Source organism: Callospermophilus lateralis, chromosome 4, assembly GCF_048772815.1.
Source record: "Callospermophilus lateralis isolate mCalLat2 chromosome 4, mCalLat2.hap1, whole genome shotgun sequence".
NCBI classification, from domain to species: domain Eukaryota; kingdom Metazoa; phylum Chordata; class Mammalia; order Rodentia; family Sciuridae; genus Callospermophilus; species Callospermophilus lateralis.
This window is the reverse complement of record NC_135308.1, coordinates 159,680,810-159,701,912: the sequence shown is the minus strand read 5'-3', so window position 1 is coordinate 159,701,912 and position 21,103 is coordinate 159,680,810. Positions and strand designations below refer to the sequence as shown.

General features: G+C 36.6%; 2 protein-coding genes and 1 pseudogene across 4 annotated transcripts in view; 2 read left to right on the top strand and 1 right to left on the bottom strand.

Moving 5' to 3' along the window:
* The window catches only part of St13 (ST13 Hsp70 interacting protein), a 33,899-nt gene extending 21,831 nt beyond the window's left edge, over positions 1–12,068 (top strand). The window contains exons 7-12 of the mRNA XM_076855214.2: positions 154–264; positions 1,986–2,088; positions 3,700–3,816; positions 7,985–8,033; positions 9,441–9,574; positions 10,030–12,068. Coding sequence (XP_076711329.1) covers positions 154–264; positions 1,986–2,088; positions 3,700–3,816; positions 7,985–8,033; positions 9,441–9,574; positions 10,030–10,158 — 643 coding nt within the window. The 3' untranslated portion in view covers positions 10,159–12,068. The remainder of the gene's footprint in view (positions 1–153; positions 265–1,985; positions 2,089–3,699; positions 3,817–7,984; positions 8,034–9,440; positions 9,575–10,029) is intronic.
* Positions 6,077–6,990, bottom strand: LOC143397257 (E3 ubiquitin-protein ligase RNF138-like; annotated as a pseudogene).
* Positions 12,069–16,110: 4,042 nt separating the features above from the next.
* Slc25a17 (solute carrier family 25 member 17) overlaps positions 16,111–21,103 on the top strand; it is a 45,525-nt gene continuing 40,532 nt past the window's right edge. For 2 of the 3 annotated variants that reach the window (XM_076855209.2, XM_076855207.2), the window contains exon 1: positions 16,566–16,716. In XM_076855209.2, the coding sequence (XP_076711324.1) occupies positions 16,663–16,716 (54 nt within the window). In that variant the 5' untranslated portion in view covers positions 16,566–16,662. Of the gene's footprint in view, positions 16,238–16,565; positions 16,717–21,103 lie in introns of those variants that run through there. The other variant, XM_076855208.2, reaches the window with a different exon arrangement.

Here is a 21,103-nt window from a genome sequence, read left to right as displayed (position 1 = left end):
CCTTGTTGCCTAATTTCTTCTCCTAGAATAGAATAGAAACATTGAATAGAGTTTCTTCTATTCAGTGTTTGAATAGAAATTGCTGCTGTAGTAATCCCAAGCAGTCTTAGTATTTGAAATGAATTTTTTTTAATACCACTCTTATTTTTTTAGTGTCTTCATCAAATTACAGAAGCCAAATGCTGCCATTCGAGACTGTGACAGAGCCATTGAAATAAATCCTGATTCAGCTCAGCCTTACAAGTGGCGAGGGAAAGCCCACAGGTAAATAGTATTATTAATTATATGTTTTGAGGTGGTTTGTTTAAAAAAAAAGTTTAAGGCTTCAATTTCAAAGTAATAATGAGCTCAATATGAAGAATTGAGAGAATATAATAAAGAACATATGCAAAATAATTCTTTCACTTCTTCCATTCACTGAAAGCTACTGTTAACAATTATTGACCACACATGTGTTATGTGTTAGGACCTTTTCCTCAAAATTAATTCCAGGAAAAGAATGATCTTTCTGTCCTTTATACTTTTTCTTTTTTTTTTTTTCCAGGCTTTACAATTCATTTTGGTAGAATTGTTTAAGGCAGTAGTATTCATTGCTCTGGTGTGTCATTACTGTCACAGGGAACTCATGAAAAAATTGATAATATTTTGTTTTTGCTGATATTGTCCCTTAAAATTTAACATTAATTGTTTTCCTTTGCCTTTTATTTCGTATTTTTGACATTTTTCTTCTACACTGAATTTCTTGGTCCCTAATAATACATTTATTGGTGTAATTTTACAATTTAAGTAAAATTGTTTCATAATTCTGCCTTAAAAACAATATACCTTGTAAGTAAAGTTTGAAAGTATTTTTTGTTGTTCTCATCCTTAGAATATATCCCACTTAGAATATATAATATGGTATTTAGTTACTTTAATTCATTTTTTTCTGTTTGTGTTGTCAGTATACAGTATACAGTTAGTTTATTTCTGTTTGTAATCAGGTTTAGAGTTTGCTTTATTTCTTTTCTGGTTGATTGATTTGTAGTGCCACAGACTATACCAAGGGTGTAGTCATGTAGGCAAGCACTTTACCACTGAGCAACATCCCCAACCTTTTTAAATAAAATTAGTGTCATTTTTTTATCTTATTGTGAGACAGGGTCTTCCTCAGTTGCCTTAAACTTGTGGTCCTCCTGCCACAGTTTCCCAAGAGTTGGGATCACAGGTGTGCACTGCTGTACCTGCCTTAGTTTTATTTGAGTCTATAAAATATTTACATGTTCAAATAGTCAAAACTGTGAGTTAGCTGGACGTAGTGTTGTATTCCTTAATCCCACCAACTTGGGAGGCTAAAAGCAGGGGAGGATCACAAGTTTGAGGCCAGTCTGCGCAATTTAATGAGACCCTATTTCAATAAAAAGAGCTGGGGACATCACTCGGTGGTATATCACTCCTGGGTTAAATTCTCAGTACCTAAAACAAATAAACACAACCACATCTGAGTTAAAAGATATACCCAGGTAACTCTTATTTCCGTTGCTAACCTTTACAACCCCATTCTTACCTACCCCTACCAACCTTTAGTTCCTACTCTTCTTTTTTAAGCAGACACTCATGTTTTATCCTTTTATTTCACCTAGAAAGTAACATGCAAGTAAGTATAAATCATGTTAATCCTTTTTTGATGTGTTGAAAGTTCCTGTTGTACATACTTTTTAAAATGTCTTGGGACTCTGAATTAAGAAATTAATTTTTTATTTAAATTTTAAACATTGTTTTAATAGAGCAACTTTACAATTACCATAGAAGAACTTGAAACTCTTTGTTAATCAAACTCTAAACACTATATTGAACTGGTATATGAACAATATATGAAAATATATTGTTAATGATACTTAAAGCTCTTCTATAGGAAAATTCTTTTCCTATAAGGAAGACAGATGCTCTGCTACATAGGGTGACTGTATAAAAGGTTTTTTGTAATGAGTTTAAACTTATTTCAGACTTTTGGGCCACTGGGAAGAAGCAGCCCATGATCTTGCTCTTGCCTGTAAACTGGATTATGATGATGATGCTAGTGCAATGCTGAAAGAAGTTCAACCACGGGTATGGTAAAGTAGAAAAAGGGAAAGTTACTACTGTAAGATTCTATGGCTTTAGGACTTAGGCCAGGGAGCCATAATTTATCTGAAAAATAGATGCAGAGAAACATTTGGAAGTTATAATCATTGAAGTTTGTGCTTAACTCTGGAAATCTCTGTAGGTTTTAATGCTTTTCATTTCTCATTATGTATTAGAATATGTTCTATTAACATGTTTGTAAGACCAGTGGAACTAAAGCCAGAAAATCAGAAATGGAAAGAAGCAAGTTTACAATGAGGCAAGAAATAGAAAACCTGGTACATGTGGGATCTGGGATCACATCTGGTCTGTCCTAATATAATCATAGGTGTATACAGCCACTTTTGACAAAGCATGAGGGCTTTCTTTATGTGAAGAATTTCCAAAATCTAAAACAGTCTGTTTATATTTATTGTATTTAAAATTGTTAGTTAAATTTAATGCACTTTATATGGTAGATCTATCAGCTTTATAAGAAAGTACACTTCTTAGAATTTATTTCCAAAGATTTTAAGATAATAGAGGTCTTATATCTAGAACCAAACTTCATTTGATCCCCACCCCATCCCAAAAACATGGCTTAGCCGAATCCTGATGAAAGATATTGTAGAACACACGTTTTCTGGTGGCAGTGTGGCTCAGGGCTAGAGTACTTGCCTAGTATGCCTGGCCCTCAGTTCAGTCATCAGCACTGCCAAAAACTTATAGCTATAGAACACATATTTGCTGCTGTGCTTGGTGGTGTATGCTTATAGTCTAAGTGGCTTGGGAGACTGAGAAAGAGAATCACCAGTTCAAAGCCAGCCTCAGCAATGGCAAGGTGCTAAGCAACTCAGTGAGACCCTGTCTCTAAATAAAACACAATATAGGGCTGGGAATGTTGTTCAGTGGTCGAATGTCCCTCAGTTCAGTCCCCAGGAACCCCCGCCTCCAAAAAAAAGAAAAAAAGTTCACCCATGGGTATTTGCTTTCTTAATCCCAAAAGCAATTTGATGAGACTGAAGACTTAGTTTTTTTTTTTTTTTTTTTTTTTTTTTTTTTTAATTTCTTTTTTGTGGTGTTGGGGATCAAATCCAGGGCCTAATTAAGCATATACTCTAACTGCTGAGTTATATCCCTGGCCCCAAACTAAATGTTTCTGGTCCCCTCCTCATTTTATAAATGACACAACTGTGACCAACTCCTGTTTTGTGAGTTTCCAGGGTCTGCTTTCTCATAACAGACATCATTAATAATTTTCCTACTGAACTGAGCTGTAACTGAATTCTTAACACTATGTACCTGGTAGAAACTATCAAGCAAGAACTGTTCTGACCTTTGAAACTTATTTGTTGTCCTTTATCATACTCAGTTAATTATTTGAGATTATTGCATTTTTCTCTATTCTTACATCCCAGACTTCATTGTGTCTTGTGCATTTGCATTTGGTCTTGTTAATGCCTGAATTTGTGTTAGGTCATTTCCTATAAGATAAATGTCATTTTTATGAACTACCTATTGAATTTAACAACTCTCCACAAAGAAAAGTAACTTAAAAGCTGTGTTGCCCTTAGCCAAAATTTGGAGCACACTTTACCTATGGTTTCTGATTTTTAGGCCCAGAAAATTGCTGAACATCGGAGAAAATATGAGCGAAAACGTGAAGAGCGAGAGATCAAAGAAAGAATAGAAAGAGTTAAGAAGGCTCGAGAAGAACATGAGAGAGCCCAGAGGGTAAATTTTTTTAGTTAAGCCTGAGTGGAACATACTGTAGATCATAGTTTTGAGATATTATTCCAACTCCTAGCCGCTTTATTTAATGCTGGCTGAAGTTCTATAGAGTGATGATATTACTTTAAAAGGAGTCTCCTTTCTTTGTTTCCAATGTGTGGGGATATTTTTAGTCTTTAAAATTTTTAAGTTTGGTTAAATATAAGCTAAGTGTGTTCTTTTTATGTTTTTCTAAAGTCAAAAATTCTAGGCTGGGGGTGTAGCTCTAGCTCAGGGGTAGATCATTTGTCCACCATGCACTGGGCCCTGAGTTCTATCCCTAGCACTCCTTGCAAAACTCCCCAGCTCCAATTTTTTAAGTCAGAAATTTTTCATAATCAAATGATTAAAATTTGGCGATATTTTTTGTTCGGTTTGTTTGAACAGGATTTGCCCTTGTTTCTTTTTTTTCTTATGAAAAAGCTTATGTGTAAAATACACGAGACTATTAATATTTAACTCATTCACAAAACTTCAAAGTACAATTTCATCAAGATGATCTCTACCAACAATTTTCCTTTAAAGAAGTCTGCAAATTTCAGAATGATTTAAGTTGACATACTGTACATGTTAAACTTTGAAAGAAACTACTAAAGTTTTTGCTTTAAACTAGAAAAAAACTATGGTCGAAAGTGTCTTTTTAAAAAGAACTCTTCATCCTGCTGTTCCTGTAATTACACTCATGTTAACTGCAGAAAAAAATGTTAAAGCATACAGTAAACATTACTCTTAGAATAACTGAACAAAGGCATTAAGATGTATGGCTTTCTGTGTGATTGTTATTACTATCTATGAATAAAGTCATTGCTGTTTGACTGAAAAAGGTTTTTACAAAACTTCACTTCCAAAATTAACATTTTTATTAAATCAAGTTTTTTTTTTTAAAAGAGAGAGGGAGAGAGAGAGAGAATTTTAATATTTATTTTTTTTTAGTTATCGGCGGACACAACAATTTTGTTTGTATGTGTTGCTGAGGATCGAACCCGGGCCGCACGCATGCCAGGGGAGCACGCTACCGCTTGAGCCACATCCCCAGCCCCTATTAAATCAAGTTTTAAAAAATGTTCACTGTAGAAAAGTCAATAAGGGTTTTAAGAAAACCAGAATATACCTTTTTATTCAATATATGTGTATATTAGCAGCAAACTACTTGTGAGATTTTGATCTTTTAGTAATTTTAAAGAAAGCATAAACATTGTGTATTAGTATGGAATGTCAGCGAATTCACTTTATCCTTTTTTTCTGTGATTTGGCCCTTTTACAAAATACTTTGATTCCCAATATTAAGAAAAAACTTAGTTTTGACTATAAAGTAGCGAAACTGTGGCTGGTAAAATCTATTTTCACTACTATCATAGTCACATGCATTGTTTTTGAGAATAACAAATGAGCATCATATAAATAGGGTAATTGTGTGTAAACTCAATTTTTAAGGTGTAACCAACTTACATCATTTAGTATTTGACTGTTACTTTATTTTAAAATTTTGGCGATATAAGTTTCATCTCAGCTAATGAGAAACACTGGCTATTGAAAGTTCTGTGGCAAAACAACTGTTATTCAGCTTGGTATTTCAGCTTAGAAAATGATCAAACAAACAAGACTGAATTACCAATTGCCCCAAAGAAATAAATTTTTTTCTCGATATTTCCTTCTAATAGCAAAAAGGAAATGACTTTGCAATGAACTTTTACTTTTAAAGAGTTAACATTATTAAAGAAATCTAACTAGTCTTCAAAAATACGAAATGTTATATAAATACAATTTTCTTATAGTTGAATACTTCAGCTATAATCTGTGTTTAAAAAATTTCCTTTGGATTCTTCCATTTAGCATTTCAAGTTTTCATTCTGCAACTCTGACTACTGGCTCAGATTTGTTACGTTTATATCCAATCACGTCTTTCAGATTTTGCTATTGTGTGATACCTAGGTACAATAAATAGGAAAAACTGCACGAAATTTCAAAAGCAACAGAATAATAATGAAAAATTCAAAAGTATGTAATATAAAAAAAGATAAAACAGGGATTCCCTTTTCACTACATTACTGAGATATAATCCTTTTTATGCTTTTAAAGTAATGTCATAACTTTCATTTTTTAACTTGTCAAGAAGATGAAGTTTTTAGGTGGCCCAACCTTTATTTTTCAATTAAAAAATTTAAAACAATAGACTGAATTACTTTTATTAATATACACATCAAGTTACTGAAACGGTGACTTCATGTAGTTTTCCTCTTAAAGATGGCACTTGCAGGTACAAAGATGTAGAGTTGTCTACAGGCTTCAGATGTTTACTTGAAAAGATTCTTCCAACAGCATTTTAATATTGGGTTTCCTCATCTAGCTGAAGATTCACAAATTCTCCATAATCAAACTGATGTCTTTGATTTAGATGACTAACAAAATTTCTAGTAATCTGGCTAGGATCTCCCCAAGGAAGAGACACACAAATAGGACATGTCACAGGAACTATCTGAAATAGATGGTTACTGTTACAGTGATCAAGTAAACACTATCTAGTAAAATTTGACCCTTGATACAAGGGACACTTTAAGGTGGGATGCCCAGAACTTGTATTCTCTTGGTAAGTTTCTGTGTTATCAGATGTGGATGTTTCACCCCTATTACTATTCCCTACTGAATCTTGAAATATCTGAAAGTTTGGAATAATGGAAGAAACACCATATTCATCCTGATACTTCCAAGATTTATAATGATGTCTCATACGATAGAATTTAATCTGTTTTGCACAGCATCTACAGCTACCAGAAAACTTCCTCATGATATTTTCAAGATCTAAGACCCATTCTGTACATGCTTTTTCTCTTCTAGTCACATTTCCACGACACAGGGGAAATGTATTCCACTTTCTCTCGTTGCAGTCAGGAAACATTTTCTACAGAAACTCCACTCTTGTAGTAACCGAGTAATAATGAACAGAAGGGTAACACAAAGGGAAACTTCCACTTCAATATCTGGAAATCCTGTCAGTTATGTGCTGACAGGCTACAGTCCCCATGGGCGTTTTTAGCACCTCCTGACAGACCGGGCAGTAGAAATCTTCTGTGTAGGCCGTGGCCACAGACAGCTCCTCGGCCATGATGGGGCAGAGGAACAAGGCGATGGCGGCAGCAGCAGTCGTCGAGGTGGTGGTCCGGAATCCAACTCCCTGCGCAGACCCCCTTGTTTCTTATATTATGATTCATCCTGGTTCAACATTGAATTCATAATTGAGGCAGAGCCTGGGGTGTTTCTTTAGGTTATAAAGTCATAGAAAATTAGAAAAAAGAAAAATAACTTGTATTCACAGTATTGTTGAGCTTTTCTGTAGATTTCTCCTAATTTTGGGGGGTTGGGGGATGGTTTTTTCTGTAGCTTTGAATTGGTTCTATCATTTGTCACTTCTGATATTGTTGAATGAAAGGACATAAAGCTATATAGTATAATTACATAATATTACATCCTAATTTTTTGTCATTTAATTTAAAGATAATGCTTAATTTTTTTTTAGTCTCATAGAACATAATCTTTAGAAGTAATTTTCATACATTTATATGTCTTATTTTACCTGGGTATAAGGGAGATTTTATATATCTTTTCATTTTGTCTTAAAAAAAATGGCAGATCTATAAACACGTTTGTAGTGTTTGTCTAATTTTGTAGAGAATATGGGAGAATTTGAAACTCGGAAATAATTGTTGTGGCAGTCTTACTAATCTAATCAAAGGCTTTCATTTTCGAGTTAAAACATTTAAGAATTTGTAATTTTTATAAGCAATTGCTTTTCTTGATTTGTTTTTCAGAAAAATAAAATATTCTATTTGAAATCATTAAAATAATGATCCACTTGCCTTGTAGATACAAGGCCCAGGGTTCAATGCCCAGTTCCACAGAATAATAATAATATGATGATGCTCAATGAGAATTGTGTTGGGAAATTTGTTTTCAAAGAGGGATAGAGTGTACCATTTAATTTAGTATTGCCTTTTACATTTATCATTTTTTAAAAATCTGCTAATGGCTTATTTGGTAATTTTTTGTGAGAAATTTACATGGATTAATAATGTTGGCAGACTATGTACTTTTCCTCCCTCCTGTGATATAATTTATTTATTTTTTCTTTTTAAAGGAAGAAGAAGCCAGACGTCAAGCAGGAGCTCAGTTTGGCTCTTTTCCAGGTACATTTGGAGAAAAACTGAAACTGTTAAAATACTATAAACAATTAAAATATGTTCTATTTGGAGGGCTCCTGTGTGTAGAATGAGATTGACTTACATGCTAAATATATTTAAGAATTTTTATGTTAGAAATAGTGTATTTTTTCCTCACAATTTGAATAGTATATTTTTTAAAAATGACTAGCTTATATTGGATTTTGAGTGTTACACTTTTATTAATTAATTATGATGCAATTTAAATATTTTTAAATTGCCATAATGGAATTTTTGTTCTGTTATACAGTAAAACTCATGAGGATATGTAAAACACTATATTGTTGAGCTTTACAACTTACCAAGACCATGTCTGAAAATAAAATAACAGGGGTTGGAGTGGTCAGTCCTGGGTACTGTCATAAAAATAACAAAAACATTCTTCTTTTTCTGGCAAATTTTTTATAAGAAACAAGGCAATGTTTTGAATGATAACAAAGGACCAAAAGGCAGATAAAAGAATGAGAAAATTATGTTCATAAAATGATTATCAAATACTTCCTGAATACTTCCTGAATTGAAGCAGGTGGATACTTGGAAATTTTTTTTCTTTTAAAGCTATTTGATGTTAACTAGTTTTATTTTATGAAAGCTTTATAAAGTTTATTTACATTACTTTGCCACTGGCTAAAACTTAGTTACTTGGTTCAAAACTAGAAAATAAAAAGGTAGTGTGCTCAACAAATTTTAAAAACACAAAATTGAGTTTTAGCTCATAACTGTCATGTACCTTCGTTTTTAGAAAATGACAAAAGTTGAGGGAAAAAAAGGAAAATGACCACTGATGTGTACTATTACAAGATATAATTTTGTTTGTGTGCATTTTATTTTCTAAATTGGAGAAGACTTTTACTTTGATTTTTTTTATGGGTATGAGCTAAGTTTTCAAAGCCTTGGAGTCACCAGGCATGGTGGCACACATCTGTAATCCCAGTGACTGAGGCTGAGGCAGGAGGATGACAATTTGAGAGAGCTGAGTCTCAAAAATGAAAAGGTGCTGGAGAAGTAGCCCAATGATAAGGAGCCCTTGGTTTAAACTGGTGACTTACCACTGAGCTACATCCTCAATCTTTGTAATTTTTTTAGACAGAATATCAGATAAATTGCTTGCTGGCCTCAAACATGGTGATCTTCCAGCCTCATTATTGGGAGTTGCTGGCATGACAGGTGTATGCCACCACTCCTGACTTCAGCTTTAATTATAAAAGAAAAGTAGAAATTGCACTTTGTGTCTTGTTCAGATTATACTGTTGACACTGCATTATGCTTAGGTGGTATCCTTAGTTTTTTTTGTGTTATTTTCAATTGAAAGTTTTTTAAAGACTTGTTGGAGTATAGATGATGTCTGTATAATTATTTGCTTTATTCTTACAGGTGGCTTTCCTGGAGGAATGCCTGGTAATTTTCCTGGAGGAATGCCTGGAATGGGAGGGGGCATGCCTGGAATGGCAGGAATGCCTGGGCTCAATGAAATTCTTAGTGATCCGGAGGTTCTTGCAGCCATGCAGGTAAGACTTATTAAGAGGAAATTTGGACTTTAATCATTGAGGCATTTCTACATAATTCTGCCTAGTGATAGGGTCATTTAACCATTTTGCATTTATATTAGTTATCCAATAGCTAATTTTGTAGTTAGGACATTTGTAATGAGTAGGTTTTTAAGAATTAGTTATAGGACATACTCTGTAGTAGTTGGCAATTAGTAACATGCTATCTTTTTTTTCTTCCTTAAAGTTATGTGTGCTTTATTTTATTATTCAGCTCAAGCAACACAGTTAGGCTTGAGGTGCACATTAATAATATTTATATTTCACGGAGTGTCTAATCCACAATTAATTTGACCATAGCAGAATTACAGGTCTAAATAAAGAGATGGGGTTAAGGATCCTAAAGTTGTTGATAAATTGGGACACTTCTTTAATACTCAGTAAATAAATAAATAAACAAAACCCTTTTTTTACAGGATCCAGAAGTTATGGTGGCCTTCCAGGATGTGGCCCAGAACCCAGCAAATATGTCAAAATATCAAAGCAACCCAAAGGTTATGAATCTCATCAGTAAATTGTCAGCCAAATTTGGAGGTCAAGCATAATGCCCACCTGACAAAACCCTTACTGAAGGAAAAGCAACCTAGATCACTTAATGGCTGTCGCAATAATACAAACCAGTGTACCTCTGACCTCATCAGGAGAGCTGGGGTGCTTTGAAGATAATCCCTACCCCTCTGCAGCAAATCCAGTTGAAGCATTTTACAATGGTTTGCGATTAGGGTGTTCATTCAGATAATGTTTTCCTACTAGGAATTACAAACTTAAAACACTTTTTAAACCTTAAAAATATTTAAAACTCAAGGGGGTGTTATTTCCTACATTTTTATTTACTAATCATTTTGGATTTTTTCTTTGATATTGGGCAAGGCAGATACTAAGTATGGAAAATACATAGCTGTAACGTGAGTGAAATAAAGACTTACTAGTGGGAAGTAAGTTTCAGTTGAATATATGGTTACTGAGACTGAGGCATTTTGATTTGTCATTTAAAAATATTTTTTAAATGATTAATTTCAATAAAACTATTGGGACCACCAGTATTTCACTCTAACCTGGGTAGGGACTGGAAGTACTTGGTAAGGCAGCAGCAGTTTTACTATTTTATATGACATGTGCCCTTATGCAGGTTGCATTTAAATCTTACACTGTGTTGAAGAGGTGATTTTTCTTTTTTTTTAATGCTGCAATGGAGTTGGATTACTTAGCTCTGTTTTTGTTCAATATATCAAATAAATGTTTCATATTATTTCCACCGTGGGGAAATAAGGAAGTAGTTTTCTTTTTTATATTCTATGTTTAAAATTTACCTTTCCTCATCAAAAAATGACCAACTATGTCTGCTTTCTGCTTCTTGTATTTCCCTTCTTCTTGAACTAAAGATAATCTTTTCTCACTAGCATCATCACTGCTATCACACCATAATTGTGCAAAGCATATTTAATGCTGGGGTTAATTTAATATGTAATACATATCCTAGCTGTGGATTAATACCCATAAGAGCTGTAGTTCTTTCTTAGCCATGAGATTGCTTATTTAAATGTTATTAGACTTCCACTGTGGCAAAATCTTGTGATGTCAAAAAACATTGGAAGGAAGGATTCCTTTTAGTGTTTGGTGTTCTATTTAGGAAGTACCTATTGATCTTTGTATTTTGAAGAGTATATGGTTTGAGTTATTGGTAACCATACAAGGAATTAACTACTTGATCTAACATGAATTATAAAATAGATGAGAGCCTGGTTATTCATTATGGAGTTCTTGGCACCATGAAGATTCATTATTGTATTCAGCTCTTCCTTAAATACTGCAACCATACCCCCACCTCTCTTTCCCTTTTGTCCCTGCAAAGATAAAGGAAATGATAAATTCCTTGGAGTACATTTATAAAGTAGTACATTTCTAATATATTTATACAGGTTCTAACCCTTTACATGAGTAAACAGAACTGCATCTATTACAAAAATGAGAAAAAGTCGTATGCTAATGGAGCATGCTTTTAAGACCCTTGGAAAAAAACACCATTTATACTTGGATTTGGGCTTGCCGGTGTTCTTTTTTGTTGTTGTTGTTGTTCATGTATGTGCTCAAAAATCTCATGTGTGCTGTGCTTAATTTAAGAAGAACAGTTTCTTCTTGGATTCCTGATTTGATTGACTTAATTATACATGACCTAACTATACTCGAATATTACGAATATAAATGGGTAAAAGTAAATTACTCTTCTGAAAATGTGTCCTGTGCTTTTAGACTTTAAGTTCCACAAATACAACAGATAGTCTTCATTTTCTTAGAGACCCAGTATCATTTCTAAAAACAAGAAATGTTCTTTTTTTTCTGCTAATGATGCTGTAAGAAGGAAAAGAAAGTTTTCTGCTTAAAAATATATAGTTATTGGATATTTCTAGCTATGTTAAAAATAAAATATGGTTTCAAACTGGATATTGACTCCCCACTACCTTTTGTGAGCACATCTTTTATCTCTGTTGGTCATTGAAATTATTTACTGGGCATAATAAGGTATAGGTCATTAAATGCTACTAACAAAAACTTTTAAAATTTTACCAAAGTTGTGCAGAGGTGTACATACTTTCTGGTGGCTGCCCAGATCAGATCTGCAGCTTTGTAACTGGCAGGTAGCTTCTTTTTGTAGTCTAATAGGATTTCCTTGGTGATCATCTAACACCCTGAGGAAATAGGGAGAGGTGGTCAGAGAAACTTACACTGAGATGCTGGAGTTAATATAAGGAATTAGCATCATGTTTCTTCTCGTATCATTGATTGTGCGTTTTTTGTTTGTTTAGGCCATAATTAACTGTTCAGAAAGATGGTACATACACAGTTCATAGCTGTGTGGTTGTGTGGCCAACAACAAAAATTTACAGAAGATATGGAAAAGATTTGGCGCCAACTTTCCTTTTGCCACACTGAGAAACACTAGCTTAGGGTAAAACAGAAGCAGTATCCATTTTAGAATTTGCTAACATCTAAAATTAATCCATATGAATTGAGTTCCATTTGCACATATTGGCTCAGCTCTGATACTGCACATACTATTTTTTTTTAAACACCCATCCCTCTTTTTTTTTTTTAATATTTATTTTTTTTAGTTTTCGGCAGACTCAACATCTTTGTATGTGGTGATGAGGATCGAACCCAGGCCACACACATGCCAGACAAGCGCGCTACCGCTTGAGCCACATCCCCAGCCCTGCACATACTATTTTGTAGAAGGAAACTGAAGCACTTAATTGCCCAGGATAATACCCATGCTTGCTTGTGGAGTTGGGATTCTCAAATACCCAGTCTTCACAGGTATTCCTTTTCCTTTTAGATTCTCTACTTTGTTGACCCAATGTACAAAGTTAATTTTGTAATATATATATTTTTAGTTGATGACGGACCTTTATTTTTATTTATATGCGGTGATTCAACCAAGTGCCTCATACAAAGCTAGGCAAGTGCTTTTCCACTGATCCACAACCCCAGCTGTGCAGTTATATAACACATAATTATATTTGGTTATAAATGGACATAACACCTTTATTTTGTTCATTGATTTGTATTTGGTGCTGAGGATTGAACCCAGTGCCTTACGTGTGGTAGGCTAGTGGCTCTACCACTGAGCCACAACCCTAGCATCCAAATTCTTAATTGTTCATTATCTCAAGAAATTGCAAACCAAGCCAGGCATGGTGGTACATAACCTATATTCCCAGTAACCCCTATGCTGAAGCAGGAGGAGCTCAAGTTGAAGGCCGGCCTCAGCAACTTTGCTAAAGCCTGTCAGTGGTAGAGAGCCTCTAGGTTCAATCCCAGTACCTGACATACACAAAGAATGAACTTTGTTAAAAGAATATCACACTTCATATGTACTGATGTGTACATCCAATAGGACGTTTTCCCAGTAGTAAATGATCTGGTGTATTAAGTGCTTAGTTCACTCATGACTGGCTCAAAATTAAATTTTAAAAACTATAGTAATTCCAAGAAGTTAATTATGTGCCAGTATTTACAACTAATATAGTGTACTTAATAGAGCTTGTGCTTGGGGAGGGAAGTATTCTAAATAGCCAGGTGCAGTGGTGCAGGCCTATAATTCTTACTCCTCTGGAAGCTGAAATGAGTCTTCAGATTTGAGACCAGCCTGAGCAATTTAGCAGAATACGTGTCTCAATAAAAAGCTGGAAAAGTAAGTTTTGTAATCCCTAGTACCAACCACAAAAAATAAATAAGCAGTAAATTACAGGTAATGAACAATAGCTATAAACTTCAAGAATAAGAAAAATCTATCAATATGGCAGAAGTTTTTAGGCAATTATTCAATGAAACCCCCTGTACAGTGCTAGTGGAAGCAAAGATTTATGATTTTTCTGTTAGATGAACAAAAATTCTTGACATTTAGTGGTTTATTGCCTTTAAAATTATGGTTTTAAGTATTAGCCAAAAAAGGAAGGTGGTAAATAGAGTCAATATAACCATGCTGATGATGCTGGGCATCTGATAAATAGTTAATTCATGTTACTAGAGTATTTGCAGTTTTCAGTGTAAGTAGCCTGACCACAGGCCAGTGTAGAAGCAACAAAAGAAGTGGCTTTATCTCTACCGATGGTATAGGTGTAAACAGGAAGGATTCAGGTTTTTAACACCCAGTATAAGTAGTGTCAAGGGATTTGATGTTTATTTAACTTGGTTATCTTAAAAAAAGAATAGTATTATTTTTGTAACTCAGCCATCTTTTGAAAATATTCTGGATACTAACAATGCTCAGAATAAGGAAGGAAATTTTTTAAAAATCAGAAACATCACAACTTAAGAGAAAATTCTATTTAATTGGTGGAGCTATGGAATTCCATTTTTTTTTTTTTTTTCCTCTTCTTTGGTGCCGAGGATTGAACTCAGGGTCACTGGAACCCCAGTGTGCTGGAACCTGTGCTGTGTATGATGAACGTGTGCACCTGGCCCTGAGAGCTCAGCACAGGGATACATTTGGTCAAGGAAAAAACTTTCAGTATATGCTGTCCCGCCTCAGATTCCTTTTCTGCCTCATTCTCCTGAGCACTCATCACAGTCGTTTTTGTTTTTTGGAGATTGAACTCAGAGACACTCAACCACTGAGCCACATCCCCAGCCCTATATTATATTTTATTTAGAGTCAAGGTCTCAGTGAGTTGATTAGCGCCTTGCTTTTTGCTGAGGCTGGCTTTGAACTCACAATCCTCCTGCCTCAGCCTCCAGAGTCTGGGATTTCTGTTTATTGTGTATTCTAATTATATGACAATGATTCTAATTTGAGCTCCCCACCACCGCCCTTTTTGTTTTTTACATGGAAACTTGCTAGGTTACTTAGGCTGGTTTTGAAAACTCAGTCCTTCCACCTCAGTTCCCTTACATGGGATTGTAAGTGTGTGCCATCACTCTCAGTTTGACAAATGTTATTGAACTTTATTATTTATTTTGTACAGGCACTGAGCTACACCCTCAGCCCTTTTTTGTATTTTATTTAGAGACAGGGTCTTACTGAGTTGCTGAGACTGGCTTTGAACTTGGGATTCTCCTGTCTCAGCCTGTCTCAAAAAGGACTGGGGATACAGTTCAGAGGTAGAGAACCCCTCGATTCAATCCCCATTATGGCAATAAGAATACATTTTATGTTCAGATTCTGATTTCTACATTTCATTATCTAAATTATGTATTTTGACTTTCAGTCCATCTTTATGTCATGACCCAATGGAGTGATAGGACTATTCTTGAAAGACATTCCAAGGCAGGTCATCTAGCAGTAACTTAATTCTATACAACAGATTAAAGCCAACCAAGCCCTTCGCTTGTGGCTACTGTAACAACTCATGATTAAATTTGGCAAAAACATTTAATATTTTTAATTAATATTAATATTTAATATTAATTTAATATTAATTAATAAAACATTAATATTTTTAGGGCTTCTCTTGGGGATTAATATGGCAATGGGCATAAAGCACTGGTCTGGACTATAGTAAGCACTCAAGAACTTGTGACCAAGGGCATTAGAGAAGTAAATATATATGCTGGTATTGAGCTTTACATAGACACAGGTGATAAAGGAGGTAAAACAGTTGCCGTCCTGTAACTGTTTTAAAATATGACTAAGGTTAAGGGTGAATGTTTATTTCATCCCACGTTAATATCATTTTCTAACATGGAAATCAACATTTTCTGTATTTTATAAGATATGTCCACATAGATTAGCTTTTGTAATACAAGTTGAATTGGTATTAACATTGTCATTTCTCAAAGGAGGAAACCACAAAGTGAAATGACTTTCATAGTTGCCATTTAGTATGAGGCTCCCACCTGCATCTGGTAATTTTGGTATTCTGAAGCTAAAATTGTTTTCCCCTCCCCAGGGATTTTCAGAAGGGAAAATCTTGCCTAATCAATATCTGTTTCCTCTTGGTCAAAAAAGTGACCTTCAAAATTGAAGAGACAGACTGGTGTGTTGCTCAGTGGTAGAACACCTGTCTAGCATGCACCAGGTCCTGGGTTCAGTCCCCAGCGCCAAAAGGAGTTCTGTTGCAGAGAAGGGAAGACTGGAGTTCAACTGAGTCCCCTCATCTGTTGTCACCAAAATGTCTTTTGGAGGTGAGTAGAGAAAAGAGGCCATTGGAATTTCTGAGGTTCCCCAATGTTGTGGCTGTAGGCTGAGGCGCGATTGGCTAGGCCCGGGAATGCGAGAGAACTCCGGTCAGACCCAAGTGCCTGGGCACTGAGACTACTGGTATCCACCAGCTTGGTGCTTTGAGCCCTGGCGCCCACGAGTACCGCGCTGCCCCGCCCCGCGCGAGTCCGGCGGCCAATCAACGCTCGGGGGCGTTCTCAGACCTGTTTTTTCCCGCCCCGGGAGGCTGCTCTCACGGGCGACTGAAGGCTCCTAGCGACCCGGAAGTGATTCTGAGAGGGTGGACCTTGTGACGCCCACGCCCCCAGTCCCCGGCACTCCTTTCCTAACTCCGCGGACTGCGGCGTCTGAGGGGAAAGTGTAGCTAGGTCTACCTGAAGCCGCACCAATGTCCTCGGTGCTGTCCTACGAAAGCCTGGTGCACGCCGTGGCCGGAGCCGTGGTGAGGCGGGGTCTCCGCGCCCAGGCCGCAGCGGGGTGGTGGCTGACTTCCCGGGACCGTTCCCAGGAGGGGGCTGGGGGGATGGGAAGAGAGGCTCGGATGGGTTTGTCTTGCCTGTGGGACGGAGTGGAACGGGTCACAGGCGGCGAGTTAGTTGCAGGGAGAAGTTGGGGTGAGGGCCGGCGCTCACCTGGCCTCGGTCCCTGGGACACGACGTGGAGAAACGACAGCGTGGCCGCACGAGCCTGGAGGGGGTCGGGAGGAAGGCGGTGCCGTGTTCTTTGCGCGTCATCCCCCTGCTGCACCCCCCCCCCCGCCCCGTGGGCCGGTGGAGAACCTGGGTGTGGAACTGGGTTGCTTGATCCTCAGCTTGTCTGCAGCCTGTCTTCACACACTTGACGAGCTGCGGTACCTGGTAGGGTGTCTCTGACCGGCATTATGGGCAGGAAAGGTGGGTCTTTAAAAACAACAACTGCAACAATCAGGATCCACCACAAGTGTGGTTACTGCGAGGCAGGCGCTTGGCTCCTGAACCTGTGGATGTCTAGGTGCATTCGACACCGTCCCTTTTCTTTGAAACTTTCCATTCTAGACTTGAATACGTTTCTCTTCTGATTCTTCTTCTTCTGAAGTTCAAGACTGGCTAAACTCCTTCCCCTTTCTCATATCCTTCACTAGTTGTCACCACACACTATTAGAACACCTGTGATTTCAGGGAACATCACTGAATCCTTTCCTTTTAGTCCTCAAAATGCTCACTCATAGCTCATGTTCTGTGTAGACTAATCTGAGTTGAACGCCAACTCCATATTTGTTAGCTAAGTGACCTGTAAACCTTACTTTTCTTGTGTGTGTGTATTTGGCTGGGGATTGAAACCCGGGCCTCATGCATCTTGTGCGTGGTAAGCAAGTGCATTACCACTAGCCCTTTCTATTTTGTTTTGAGACAAGTTCTTGAACCTGATGATCCTCCTGTGTCACCTTCCCAGGTAGCTGGGATTACACCTGTGCACTACCATGCCAGGCACACTTTCTTGATCTGAAAGTGGGAGAAATGATAACTAGTTCACAGAGTTGTTTTTAGAATTAGGTGACACAGTATTTCATTAAAGTGTCTTATTCTGGATTCTTTGGATTCAACCAGAAGAGCCATGGAAGCATGCTTGACATGCTTCTGCATGGAGTCCTGTGTCTGGTATGGAGGGAATAAAAATGCAAATAGATTTCAGAGGACCAAATTATGTGACTTCAAGTGGGAGAGCTGCTGTTGAACCTGAAATTTACATTTTAACCATGATCACTCTGGCTGCTCTGTTAAGAGAGTCTAAGAGTGAGTTACAAATATTAGGCAAGAGATATTGGTGGCATGGACTAGGATGGCAACAGTGGAGGGGGTGAGAAGTAATCATTAACCTGGAATATGTTTATAAGATAACCAGAATGAAACTGAGTTGACTCCAAGAATTTTGGGTTTAAGCATCTGGAAGGAAGATGTTCCTGTTTATTGAGATGGCAAAAGCTGTAAAGGAACAGGTTTGGGGGAATAGATAAGCATTGTTTTAATTTTGGGTTTATTAAGTTTGAAATGCCTATCTAAAATTTATTTTATTTTTTGTTTATTCATTTATTGTCTTGACAATCCCACTGGAACACACACTTCATCTTCATAATGAAAGGGACTTAGTTCTCCACTGTATTCCTAGCACCTAGAAAGCTGTAAAGGAACATGTTTGGGGGAATAGAAATTAAATGATTAACTCACCCAGGAGTGAGTGTAGTATAAGAAAAAAAATCTCAATGACTAAGCCATGAAGCAGACAAACATGAAAAGGTTGGGGAAATATGACTGCACCAGCAAAGGAGACTTAAGGAAATACCAGAATAGTGAGAGGAAAACTGAGAGTGCCATGGTCTGAAAGGCTTATGAAGAGTGAGGAAGAAAGGTGTATGCAAATTAGGTCAGACATTGCTGATGGGTCAAGTAAGGCAAGGACTGAGAATTAACTATTGAATTTATTTTGATAAATTCAGTGGTTAATTGAGAAGACCAACTTCAGTGGAGTGGTGGGCTGAATAGTTGGAGTACAACTCTGAGAGAAAGGGAAAATGGGTAATGCTTGTTTTCTTTTCCCTTTCTCATTTAGTGCCGTTCATTCAACAATTTTATTGAATGCATTCCATGTGTCGTGCGCTGTTCTAGGTGCTAGGAATACAGTGGAGAACTAAGTCCCTTTCATTATGAAGATGAAGTGTGTGTTCCAGTGGGAGAGTCAAGACAATAAATGAATAAACAAAAAATAAAATAAATTTTAGATAGTAAGTGCTATAAAACAAATAGGGTTGGCAAACCTTTTTTTATAAGTAGGCAAATATTGTAGGCATTGTGTATAGTGTATATTGTCTCTGTCATAGCTACTCATTGCCATGGTAGTGTGAAAGCATCCATAGACAATAAGTAAATGAATCGGTAGAGCTGTGTTCCCATAAAACCCTTTTTGCAAAATAGGCAGTGGATTGGATTTGGCCTACTGACCATAGTTTTCTGAGCCTTGCTGTAGGGCATGACTAAAGATAGAGATCTCTCTATTTAATCCTGAAGGGTATTTTTATTTCTCATTGCTTATTTTTCTCTTGTTAAAGTACTTGAAATTATTCACCCTGAATTGGTTGTGTTTTTCCCCTCCCATAAGCTACACAGGTTACCTAATGTACATACTTTCATAATAATAATTTTTTCTCTTGCTCCCCCTCAAGAAAGTACTCTTCCTAGTACATATCTGAATGAAAAATTGCTTTAGATTTTTCTCTATTTCTTTGAAATATCATGCTGAACACTTATTATAAGACTTTTAGAAAACTTCTGTATTAAAGTTAAAATCATACAACATGAACCCTATTTTCATCTGGCTGTTACAAAAGGTAAAATATCACCACGAAAATGTAACTAGAGCTAATGGAAAAAAAGCATTGTTTTTAATGATATAGTGTCATGATGATGGCTGATGTTTGTTTAAATCTCCTAAGCATAATGCTCAACCAAGGCTTGGAGATGATCATGGAGGATTAGTTTAGCAGAGCTGGTTAAAAGCACTTGAGTACCTTTCTTGGGCTAGTCAGCCTGGGTTAGAATCCTGTCTGTGCCTCTCACTAAGTTGTCTTGGTATAAACTCCTGGGCTGCCTGGAATAATTGCTTCTACCCAAAGGGTTGTTGGATCACTGTTTAAGATGTTGATTTACAACCTTTGGCATTGACTTTTCAGGCTTATTTGTTAAGTTCCTTCCAAGTGCTATACTTTTTTACTATGAAGTATGTGCTGTTATACAAATGTTCAATATGGTAGGGAGAGGGGTACTGTGCTGGGGATCAAATCCAGGGTCTGGCACATACTGAGTAACTATTCTACCACAGAGTTATGCTCCCAGCATCAGTATACACATGTATTTTAAAAATCAAAATAAATTCTGGTTTTGAGTGTTTTGTGACACTCCTTTGGAATCTGCAGATAATCTTGAATATCCCAGAGCAAGAATCATATTGTTACAGGAAAATGCCCCATCTTCAGTTGATGTCTTATGTGATGCAATCAGTTGGTGCTTACTATGGAGCCATATCCCAGCCCTTCTTTTATTTTTTTATTTTGAAACAGGGTTTTGCTAAATTGTGTAGAGCCTCGAAGTTGCTGAAGCTGACTTTGAACTCATAATCCTCCTACCTCAGCCTCCCAAGCCACCAGGATTACAGGTGTGCACCATCATACCCAGCTGTAAACCTTCTTCTTTTTTTTTTTTAATATTTATTTTTTAGTTGTAGTTGGGCACGATATCTTTATTTTATTTATTTATTTTTATGTGGTGCTGAGGATTGAACCCAGGGCCTCACACTTGCTAGGCGAGCTCTCTACCACTGAGCCACAATCCCAGCCCCTGTAAACCTTCTTATTGAACAGTCCTAATGATAAGTGCCTGGGCCCTGCTGGGTCACAGAGCAATGACAGGTGGGGGTGAGAAAACAAAGGAGAAATCTTTTATATTTCTCATGATTTGAATTTTTTTAATATTTATTTTTTATTTTATTTTTTTAAGGTGGACACAGTATCTTTATCTTTATGTGGTGCTGAGAATCGAACCCAGTGCCTCACACATGCTAGGCGAGCGCGCTACACTCGTGCCCCATCCCCAGCCCTTGAATTTTTTAAGAGTCTTTATTCAATTACATGCAATTCTTTTAAAATATAAATTATGCCATTCGTGATGGTATATGCCTGTAATCCCAGCTACTTGAAAGGCTGAGATAGGAGGATCACAAGTTCAAGGCCAGCCTTGGCAATTTAGTAAGACCCTATCTCAAAATAAAAAATATAAAGGGCTAAAGATGCAACTCAGTAA